Genomic DNA, 12,137 nt, shown 5'->3' on the forward strand with positions numbered 1-12,137 from the left:
TTTTTTTTTTTTTTTTTTTTTTTTTTTTTTTTTTTTTTTTTTTTTTTTGAGTACTGGGGATTGAACTCAGGGGCACTTAACCACTGAGCCACATCCCCAGCCATATTGTGTATTTTATTTAGAGACAGGGTCTCACTCACTTGCTTACCACCTCGCTTTTGCTAAGGCTGGCTTTGAGCTTGGGATCCTCCTGCCTCAGCCTCCTAAGCTGCTGGGATTACAGGCATGTGCCACTGCACCCAGCAACCTTCATATTTAAATTATATTCCCACTCCTATGCCAGCAACCCCAACCCTTGGCTTGCTTTACTTTTTCTTTATTTTCCTAGTACTTATACTCTCTAAAAAGCTGATACATTTACTTATTAGTTTTATTGTTGATTGCCCTTACTCTCAAATGTGAATGTTACAGGTCAAGGATCTCTTACTTTTACTCAGGAATATATCCTAAGCCCCTGGAACAGTGCCTGGCACAGAACAGGCTTTAATAAATGTTTGTTAAATGAATAGAGAATGAGTAAATTTTTTAAAAAATATATTTTTTTCTTTTAGTTGTAGATGGACACAATACCTTTATTTTATTTATTTGTTTTTATTTGGTGCTGAGGATACAACACAGTTGCTTCACACGTGCGAGGCAAGTGCTCTTCCACTAAGCCACAATCCCAGCCCAAAAATTAGTGAACTTTTTTGTCTTAGCATAGATTAGGTAAAATTTCTGGTGAGCAAAAAGCTGTCCCTTCAGACCCATGGTTCTCAATTGTAGTCCCCAAACTAGTAGCATTAGAAATGGAAATTCTTGAACCCTACTCTGAACCTACGAAATCAGAAACTCAGGGTTGAGTCCAACAGTCCTTTTTTGTTGCTGTTGTTGATGAACCTTTATTTTATTATTTATCTATATGCAGTGCTGAGAATCAAACCCAGTGCCTCACACATTCTAGGCAAGTGCTCTACCACTGAACCACAAACATAGCCCCCACAGTCTTTTAAGAGTGCTCCATGTGATTGACTCACCTAACATTTGAGAACCTGTGTTCTAATCTACATGTCCAACTTTAAGAAGGAAATTACAAAGCATATAAATTATCAAGGACATTTTGATTGTTTTATTTTTAAAATGCTATGATTTAATATTACCTGATATTATGGATCATTTCTTTTGGTCTTTGTGCTTTAAAAATATACTTTTTAGTGACACTTGTTTTTTGTTTGTTTTTTAAATCAGTCTGACTTAGACTATGCCATCTTCTAACACTTATATTATACTTTCACATTTACAAAACTTAATTAATCTTCAAAAACCTATGTACTAGGATTCTTTTTCTTTGAAAAAGAAGGAAAAGAAACAGGGTAGGTACTGATTGTGTGCCAGCACCTGGTAGAGCCATGATTTGAAAATGGGTTCTGAAGGCACTGGTAGTTTTGAGAATATAATTAACACTACTACTAATGATAATAGTAAACAGCAACCTGGTATGTCCTCTTTAAGTCATTCCTTCTAAGGAAGTAATCAAAATGTGTTTAAAATTTGCGTAAGAACATATTCTTTTTTTTTAGTATTGATGGACCTTTATTTATTTATTTATTTATATGTGGTGCTGAGAATCGAACCCAGTGCCTCATACATGCTAGGCAAGTGCTCTACCACTGAGCCACAGCCACAGCCCAAGAAAATGTTCCTAATTTTCATTCACCAAGTCTTTATTTGTTGCATACTCACTGTGAATGGGTTTAGGCACTGGGGATATAGTTGTATCCAAAACAAAGCTATGAGTTCATCTTGTATTTGGAGGGGATAGACAGTAATCAAATAAATCTGTTGTTACTATCCTATTGTCATTTTAAAAACTGGAACAAGAGTACAATTACATAAGTTGTGGCATATTAGTATAATGATTTTCTTACTCCCATAAAGTTTGGTGGAAAATATATTAAAACTACTATTTATACTTTATAATTCTAGTTTCACTTTTTTTCTTACAAAACATTCTAATTTAAGTTTTTAATGTGTAACTTGCCTTAGACAGTATATATAGGCTTTTAAAATTATGTTTGTATTCAATAAAGTTATTTATCTAATTTCTAGTGGAGTTCTATAATTTATTTTTAAATAATGGTGTTTTTACTATCTCTATCCAGTTTGTATTAAGGTATAGGTCTTGAGTTAAATAACTTTTTTGGTTTTTTTTTTCATATTTTTATGATGAGAATGTACAGGCATTTACAAAACTAGTTGCTATTCTCTATGTAATAAATGATCATAAACTCAAGTATTTTATATTTCCTCTTAGGGGTTAGAATTACAAGAAACATCCTGTCATACTGCTGAAGCCCAGAGAGTTGATGAAGTTTTTGATAGTGCTTTTGAGCAGGAAGAATACACAAAAGTATGTTCCCTTAATGAACACTTTGGGAATGTCTTGACCCCCTGTACTGTTTTGCCTGTGAGACTATATTCTGATGCCAGAATTGTCCTATCTGGCATAATTGATTCCCATGAAAACTTAAAAGAATTTAAAGGTGACCTTGTTAAAGTGCTTGTGTGGATACTCATTCAGTACTGTGCCAAAAGGCCCACCTTGCAAGAGGATATTCATAAAAGTGAAAGTAAAAGGGAAACACCTCTAGTGATCCTGCCAGCTTCAAATACTTCCCCACGTCCAAAGTCCCCAGAAGACACAGATAGTTTAGATTCCAAAACTTTTGATGACTGGTCTGATGATAATATTTTTGATGATGAGCCAACTATCAAAAAAGGAAAAGAGGGAAAAAAGCAGTTGAAAGATTTTCCAGGAACAAATTTGCCTATTCCAGGATCAGTAGACTCACAGAGAGTTGGTGATCATTCTACAGGTACAGTTCCTGAAAACAGTCTTTATAAAGCTGTTATGTTGGGATACCCTGCTGTTGACAAAGGAAAACAAGAAGACAAGGCATATGTCCCTCTTATGGACTTCAGTTGTTCATATTCTCATTTACTGAGCTTACCTGAAGAATGGAGGTCTAACTGTATGCCTAAAGCCATAATGAAAGAGCTGAGTTCATTATTTCCAGAAGACTGGTACCAATTTGTTTTAAGGCAGTTGGAATGTTTCTATTCAGAAGAAAAGGCCTCAACTCTACTGGAAGAAATTGCAAAGGATAAAGTTTTAAAAGACTTTTATGTTCATACAGTAATGACTTGTTATTTTGGTTTAATTGGAATAGACAATGTGACTCCTAGTCCTGGTCATATATTAAGAGTTTTCAATGGTGTTTTACCCTGGTCTGGTGCCTTGGATTGGCTCACAGAAAAACCAGAACTGTTACAACTAACTTTGAAAGCATTCAGGTAACTCATTTTGATTATAATGTGTGACATTGTTTGAAAAATGGTATTTTGTTTGTAATCACCTAGAAGACTATTTGATTTTTAATGTTTTTTAAAGCCAATTTCTTAAAAATGAAAAAAAAAATGCTTAGTATGTATTGTGATCATATTGACAGTACACTTTAATTTCTACTTCCTTTGCTTTTTTTAATGTGAAGGACCTAGTTTTCAAATGACTTATTGGATTTCTTCACCTTAACTGCATCATTTCTCCTTTAATTTTTTGTCTGAAATATAGATAATTTCAGTTCAAAGTCTTAAAAATATTGATTGAACAAATCCATTTCCTCTATGGTTCATTTTAAAATATTCTAAAACTGTTTGATTCTCCCTTCTTTTTAGGTATACTCTGAAACTAATGGTTGATAAAGCAAGTTTAGGCTCAATAGAAGACTTTAAAGAGCTGGCCAGCTGCCTTCATGAATATGAAAGTGACTGGTACATTGGTTTAATATCAGATGAAAAATGGAAGGAATCAATTTTACAAGAAAAGCCATGCTTGTTTGCTCTGGGATATGATCCGAATATGGTAAGGTTAAAAATGTTCTTAAATCAGTTATGAAATATTCACACTAATAATTGTATTCTAGCTTTTGATATATACATGCACACAAAAATCATAGTTTCAAGACATTTTTTATCGTGACTTAATGATCACAGTAGTCCAACCTTAGAATAGCTGTTTCAGAGACAAATAAAAATGTGTAGTCATTATATAACAGTGAACATATGAGATAGCAAGTATAAGTACAAGTATAGCATATTTGACAAAATAGATCAGATTCCTATACCCAGTTCAAGAGTAAGAATTATCATTTTGGATTTGACTCCTAGAAGAGAAATTAATTTATAAATGGAAAATTATTTATTTTGCTGATATGTATACTTTATTTGAAGCAAATCTAACCTGTGAGAATTTAGAAATACTCGAAATAGGGATTTTTTAAAGATTTAATATCTGTACTGTATTTAAAATGTCATTGATTGTGCACAATACGAAAGATTCAGTATTATGAACCTATTGTGGGTTCCAAGCATGCCTTAGCATGTGAGGAACTCTCTTAAGTTCTCTTCCCAGTAAAACTGATGAATAATAAACTTTTAAAAAAAAATTCATTTAAAGCCTGAGAAATAATTCTAAGGGCATAAAGCAAATAAAAGAACACTAATTCAGAAAACAATACTAAAACAGTAAGAACTGTGAGATACCAGTATTTGAACCACGACCGCCTTCCCTCTCAGCAATACAGAAACTCTATTTAGACTGGTACAACCAAGAACACAGGGCACTCTCTCCCCTCTGCTCCCACATGGAAGATTGTTTTCTCAGGAAAATCAGGAGTCCAGTATTTCTCATCTTGTTTCCTCCAGCTATCTGTTGCTGAGGTCAGACTCTATGTATTTATAGTTGAGGTAAGAATTACTTTCTGGCCAACTACAGTTGTGGAAAGGAAGCTTTGTCATGTTATCACTGATAATTTTGGATCCCTGATGATCATTGCCTCCTCATAAGATAGAGGTTCTTCACTAAAAAAAAACAAACTGGAAAGACTGGGGCTCCTGTTTCCCCTCCACCAAGTGTGTATCTCCTTAAGCAGAAGTGTCACTCAGAACCATGTTACTGTTCCACTTCTTGTCCAGAACTCTGCTTCGCCCACAGATTTTTTTTCCCCTCTGGGAGAAGCAAATCATTAAAGCCTAGAACTCTGAAATTCATCCTGAAAGAACTGATTCATTTGCAAGTGTGAACACATTAAAGCCTAATATGCACTCCAAAGCAATGGAGGTTGTAACAATTACAAGGTATATTCATTAGAAATACAAGCTAAACTGTAAACTGGCTAGATTAAAAAACTAGGGAAAGAAGTAAAGAAGAGCACTCCTGGGGTCAGAACAAATGTCAGACACTGACATCAAAAACTTTTCCAAAAATTTTTCCCAAATTTAATGGATCAATCCATGGAGCAAGTTATGTCCCAGGTTGCTGTTGCAAACAGAGTAACTACCTGGCAATCAGTGGAGTTTAACAGCTAGGTATAACTATTTAATGAAGATAGCTCTCCCCAAACCATTGCCATTCCAAAGTAATGGTGAGCATTCACAGGGATACACTACCAGAGGAGCAATATCTGAGATGTTAAATGGTAGGGTTAGTAAGGGGTGGGAAGGAATTTACTCACAAAAGTAATGTAGTCATTCATTAAACAAAATAGTACATAAAAATAGCAAGTTCTGGGGTAGGGAGTAAGGAGTATCAGTTACCCAAGTCAACTTTTCGCCATTGTGACTAAAAGACCTGACAAGAACAGTTATAGGAAAAAAGTTTATTTCAGGCCTCACAATTTCATGGGTCTCAGTCCACAGATGGCTGACTCCATTCCTTAGGGCCTGAGGTGAGGCAGATAATCATGGTGGAAGGATGCAATGGAGGAAAGCAGCTGGGGACATGGCTCTAGGAAGCAGAGAGAGAACTCTGCTCAAAAGGACAAAATATAAATCCCAAAGACATGCTCCTGGGGACCCACCTTCTCCAGCTACGCCCTCCCTGCCTACAGTTACCATGCAGTTAATTCCTGTTGTGGAGGATGTTAACATACTCCCATAACCCCATCATTTCACCTCTAAATTTTCTTGCATTATCTCACACACGAGTTTTGGGGAGACATCTCATATTTGAACCATACAGAGTTTTTACAGTGTTATCTGAGCCATTCAGTTTTCAACAAAAAATTATAAATTAAATGTAGCATGTCAGTAGATATAGAAAATTTACAAAAAGGAAAAGAAAAATTTACTAGAGGGGGCTCACTCGTAGATATGAACAGGCAGAAGAAAGAATTAATGAACTTAAAGATTTTAGGTTGATAGTTGTACTATCCAAAGAATGTTAAAAAGGAAGATAACTTCAGAAAATGTGGAACATCATAAGTTGCACCAAAATGCACATAACTTACCAAAAGAAGGAAAAGAAATTATCCAAAGAAATAATGGCTGAACACTTGCCAAATTTATCAAAAACATTATGCCAGAAAGATAATATGCAGCTAACAACAGAGCAGTATAATACATGAAGAAAATCTGACAGAAATGGAGAAATAGGCATCAATAATAATATTTAGAGATTTCAATACCCTACTTTTAACCATGAATAGAATTAGATAAAGAAATAGAAGATTTAAACAATACTGTAAGTCAATGATACCTAACAGACCTATAGAGCACTCCACCCAACAACAGAATATGTATTCTTTTCAAGTGCACGTAGAACATTGTCCAGGATAAATCATACACTAGGATGTAAAACTGCTCAATAAATTTAAAAGGATTGTTATAATCCAAAGATGTCTTCTGACCACAATAAAATGAAATTAGAAATCAGTAAAAGAAATTTAGAAAGTGCACAGATATTTGGAAATTAACACACTCCTAAGTCACCTCTGTATCAAAGAAGAAATCCAAAGAGCAATTAGAAAATACATTGAGATGAATGAAAATGAAGACACACATACCAGAACTTCAGGAAAAAAGAAGCAGCATCTCAAATTAACCCAACCTCCTACAACATATTGGGGGAAAAAAGAGCAAATTAAAAGCAAACAGAAGAAAAAAAAAAGATTAGAGGAGTGGTTATGAAATAGAGAAGAAAAAAACATATAAACATTTCAGTGCAACTAACAACTGATTCTTAAAAAAGATCAGCAAAACTGAAAAATCTTTAGCTACTTTGGCCAAGAAAACAAAAGAGATAGAAATTCCTAGAATAAGAAATAAAAGAGGGGACATTAGTACTAACCTAGTAGATTTAAAAATGACTATGACTTATTATTGCCATTAAATTATATATCTTAGATGAAGTGAAAAAATTCATACAAACTACTAAAAATTAGGAGGAAATAAACAAGAGGTTGAATTAATCAAAACTAATCCCAGAAAGAAGCTAAGGCCCCAAAAGACTTCATTGTCTAATTCTACCAAACATTTAAATGATTATTAATACCAGTTCTTCACAGTTGCCTCCAGAACAAGGGAGGGGAGCATTTTTCCCACTCATTCTATGAAGCTACTATTACCCTGATTAAAAAAACTAGACAAAGATATTATAAGGAAAAAAGACTACACATCTCTAATCTCTCATCACTATGGGTGCAGAAATTACCAACAAAATACTAGCAAACTGAATCCATTATTCTATAAAAGAATTATATACCATGATTAACTAGGTTGCAAGATTGATTTAATATTAAGAAAAATTATTAACATAATATACTACACATAGAATAAAAAACAAAAACCACATAATCATCAGTAGACACAAAAATCATTTTAGCAAAATCCAATAATCTTTCATAATAAAATCACTTGAAATAGGAATATAACTTGAGTATTCAACATGAATTTGGGGGATGGGGACGTAAAGATTGTCTATAACATCTGGCTAGAACCCTTAATACAAGGTTTAACAAAAAACTGCAGCAGTGGACATCCTTGTCTTCTGATCTTAGGAGGGAAGCATCCTTTTTTTTTTTTTAACCAATAAGTATGATGTTAGTTGTGAGTTTTTCAATGTTAAATTTGCATGTATATCACAATATATCATATACATGATTCATTCATGCATCCCAATGTATACAACATATATATTTGTAGAACTAACAATTTATTAGTCTCTGTCATATCATGTATATTTATATGTTTTCATGCATATTTTCAAATGTATATTCTTATGAACACTGGTAAACCCTAATCTTGATCTTAATTTTCTAATTTTAACCCTAGATCCATACCAAATTTGATATTACACTTTCTTTCTTTTTTTAATTTGTTATATATGACAGCGGAATCTATTACAATTCATATTAGACATATAGAGCACAATTTTTTATATCTCTGGTTGTACACCTTAGAAAGAAATTTAATGGGTAAGATTTATACCCTGAAAACTATAAAACATTGTTGGAAAAGGAAATTAAACATCTAAATAAATTTAAAAATTCTCATGTTCCATTCAATGGAAAAGGGGTCATCTTGGTGCTGGGATAATTAGCCACATTCAAAAGAGTGGCATTGGGTTGTTAATACTAGTTTCCCAGGACTTCTAGAACAAATTATTACCAAAGACTGACTGAAAAACAAACTTAGTCTCTCACAGTTCTGAACTAGAAGTCTGAAACCAAGGTGTCAGTAGCCATGCTTCCTCTGAAGGCTCTAGAGGAGAATCCTTCCTTACCTCTTCCTTCTGGTGGTTCCTAGCTTTCTTTGGCTTGTGTTACTATAACATCCATCTGTCTCCATCTTTGCATGGCCTCCTTCCATACATCTTGTGGCAATTCTTCTACTTCTTTTTAAGGACACCAGTCATTGACTGACTTAAGGTCCCACCTAAATGCAGGATGCTCTCATCCCAAGATCCTTAAATTATATCTGCAAAGTACCCATTGCAAATAAATTCACATTCATGGGTACTGTGGGCTAGGACTGGAATATATTTTCTTTGAAGGTGCTGTTCAACCCACTCCAGATCTTACTTTATACACCATATAAAAAAAAAAAAAAAATACATCAAAGAACTAAGTGTTAGAGCTAAAACTATATATATCTTGGGAGAAAACATAGGAGTAAATTTTCACAACCTCAAACTTGACAGTGAATTCTTAGATGTGACACTGAAAGCATGAGAAATAAAAATAGATAAGGCTTCAATGGACATCGTCAAGTAAGTGAAAAGATAACCCAGAATGGGAAAAATAATTACACATATCTGGAAAAGGACTTGTTACTATGCAACGTTTCTCTAAAGAAATGGCCATAGCCAATAAACACATGAAAAAATGGTCTACAGCATTTACATCATTAGTCATCAGGGAAATGCAAATCAAAACTACAACCTCACTTCACATACACTAGGATGGCTGAAACAAAAAGATAATAACAACTAATGACAAGGAACTGTGAAGAAATTGGAAACTTCATACATTGCTGTTGGAATATAAAATGGTACAGTTGCTTTGGAAAATACACTGGCAGTTTCTCAAATGGTTATGCAGAGTTACTGTATGAACTAGCAATCCTAAATTTATACCTAAGAAAAACAAAAACAGATCAACCTAAGAACTTGTACACAGATGTACAGCAGCATTATTTATAGTTGCTAAAAGGTACAATCATATAATTAAACAATACTCAGCCATAAAGGAATGAAGTACTGATTTATGCTGCAACATACATGAACCTCAAAAATATGCTAAGTGTGAAAAGCAAGTTATGAAAAGTCACATATTTCAGTGACTCATTACATTATGATTGCTTAAGGCAAGGGGGTATGAAGAGACAAGAAAGTAAGAGCTAAACAATATGGGACTCCATTTTGTTCTAAAGTTAACTGGTGATTGTTGCACATATATGTGAACATACTAAAAACCATTGAATTATAATTGTTAAATGAGTAAATCATATAGAATATAAATTATATCTCAATGAAGCTGTTTCTAATGTGGAGCCTATTGCATTATTGCCCACTGATGAGTATATATGATGTATGTATTATTGAAGTTATGTGGCCTGAAACCAGAAAAGAAAAGAAAAGTAGCTGAAATTTTGCTGTTCTGGAGATTAAATGAAATAGCTATCAGGAAAATTTTCTTCTCATACTTACTTAAAGAGCTAAGAAAGAAAATACAGGTGATTCTTAACTCTAAATGTAAACAAATTGTGTGTGTACATTTTAAAACACCCGTTTGTTTTTAATCTTGGGAGAAAGTTTGTCTAACTGCAACAAGATTTTCTCTAATTTTTAAGTAAAATATAAAAATCCTGATGTAATCCCTTTTTCTTTTCTTTTTCACTTTTCCCTCCCCTTTTATATTTTAAAGGGAGTTTATACTGGGAGAGTACTGACCCTTCAAGAATTGTTGATACAAGTTGGGAAGTTAAATGCAGAAGCTGTTAGAGGTCAGTGGGCCAATCTTTCATGGGAATTGCTTTATGCCACAAACGATGATGAGGAGCGTTATAGTATACAAGCACATCCTCTACTCCTAAGAAACCTTACAGTTCAAGCGGCTGATCCTCCTCTGGGATATCCAATTTATTCTTCAAAACCTCTCTGTATACGTTTGTATTAGAGCCCATTTTGACTTATAAATGTAATATCATCAACGGATGTTTTACTAGAAAAGTAACAATGTAAACTTCTTGTAACTTTAGTGGACTTTTTCCTGCCCCAAGGATGCCTTTAAAAAGTTAAGCTTCATAGAATGAATTCCCTTAATCATCTAATGGTTTAGAAAAACATTAACAACAGCATCTTTATGTCTAACATAAAGTTAGAAATTGGCCAATATTTGTGCCCTATGGATTATGGTAGGCTTTGATAAATACAATAAAACATTTTTATATAATTAGAAATTAAATTTGTGTTGGTTTCTTAAGTGTTTGATAGGTGACTGGCCTTTAAAAAAGTCAACAGTTATGTAATTTTTACATACATAAAAAATATACATACCAGTGTTTTTAAATCCATTTAAGGGTTAACTTAATGTATACATATATTTATTTAAAATATAATTTTTATAGTCTTTTTAAATGTTGTACTGTTTTAACATTTCATGATTTCATAATGATGTATTTATGTCATGTACCTCAACTCAGAAATCTTAACAACTTTTAATAAAATCTTTCCAATAAAATCTTCTCCCTCTTTTCCAAATATCTTTTTTTAACATATGTGAAAGAAATAGTGCTCATCCCATGCATTGTGTGAATGTACAGGAAGAGCAATTTGAGGGTAATCTGAGTGTGCCTGCTCATTGATCTGATTCCTTATGCATTTATTTTCAAATGAATTTCTTGATTCAAAAAAAAAAAGACCTCCCCAAAAGGACTACCAATTATTAATGTCTTAAGGTATATTAACTAAAGTTAGAAGATGGAGATAATTTTTTCATAATGTGATCGGAATTTTATTTTTATCCTCTTGCTACTTAGGAACATTTTACAAATACTTATAAAAGGGATGAACAATGAAATCTGCATCAGTTGAGACAATGAATTTCCTCTACTTCTTATTTAATTTCCAACTAGATCTATAGGAGCCTGCTAGATTGGTAATGTAGTGATGTATTCTTCTTAGAAATAATTAAAATTATTTTAAATGTACCTTTTTTTTTTATTATTGTTGTTATTATCAGTCCATTTATTTACTGTGTAGACCAGTTTACTCTTAACATTAAAGGATAACTTTTGAACTAACTTTCAGTTAGATTTGCGGTTTTGTATTACACCTGAGTTCAAGTTTGGGTTTATGATTTACATAATTGAGATTTACTAGCTGTACAATTTTATATATTATTTTTTTAGAAAAATTTCTTGTCATTAAAAATTAATTATGATGATCAGTTTTAATGCTGCATGACATTCTGTTTATTTATTTGACCACCTCCCATAATAGGAACTTTAATTTGTTTAAAGATTTTTATTATTATAGTGATGCCAAGCCATGTCTTCCCTTGACTTTGCTTCTCCTCATTCATGGCTGAAGTTTCCTCATTCATTTTTCTATCTGCTCCAGTCTGGAGTCTATCTCTACTACTCACCCAAAGTTTAAAAAGTTATTATTGAGGTCATTATTTACCTACATATTTTCAAATCAGCAGGCCACTTTGTCTCGTCTCACCTATCCTCTGAGTAGCATCTGGTATATTTGAACACTCATTCCTGAATCACCTTTTGTGTTTTCTTCTGGGCTTTTGTGAAACATTTATTTTCCT

At 33.1% G+C, this 12,137-nt stretch overlaps 1 protein-coding gene across 5 annotated transcripts in view; it reads left to right on the forward strand.

The window, feature by feature from the left end:
- Pcnx4 (pecanex 4) overlaps positions 1–11,619 on the forward strand; it is a 33,038-nt gene extending 21,419 nt beyond the window's left edge. For all 5 annotated transcript variants that reach the window (XM_015480952.2, XM_015480950.2, XM_015480949.2 and 2 more), the window contains 3 exons: positions 2,294–3,333; positions 3,715–3,901; positions 10,242–11,619. In XM_015480952.2, coding sequence (XP_015336438.1) covers positions 2,294–3,333; positions 3,715–3,901; positions 10,242–10,493 — 1,479 coding nt within the window. In that variant the 3' untranslated portion in view covers positions 10,494–11,619. The remainder of the gene's footprint in view (positions 1–2,293; positions 3,334–3,714; positions 3,902–10,241) is intronic.
- The last annotated feature ends 518 nt before the right edge of the window (positions 11,620–12,137 follow it).

This window comes from Marmota marmota, unplaced genomic scaffold, assembly GCF_001458135.2.
Source record: "Marmota marmota marmota unplaced genomic scaffold, marMar, whole genome shotgun sequence".
Taxonomy (NCBI): domain Eukaryota; kingdom Metazoa; phylum Chordata; class Mammalia; order Rodentia; family Sciuridae; genus Marmota; species Marmota marmota.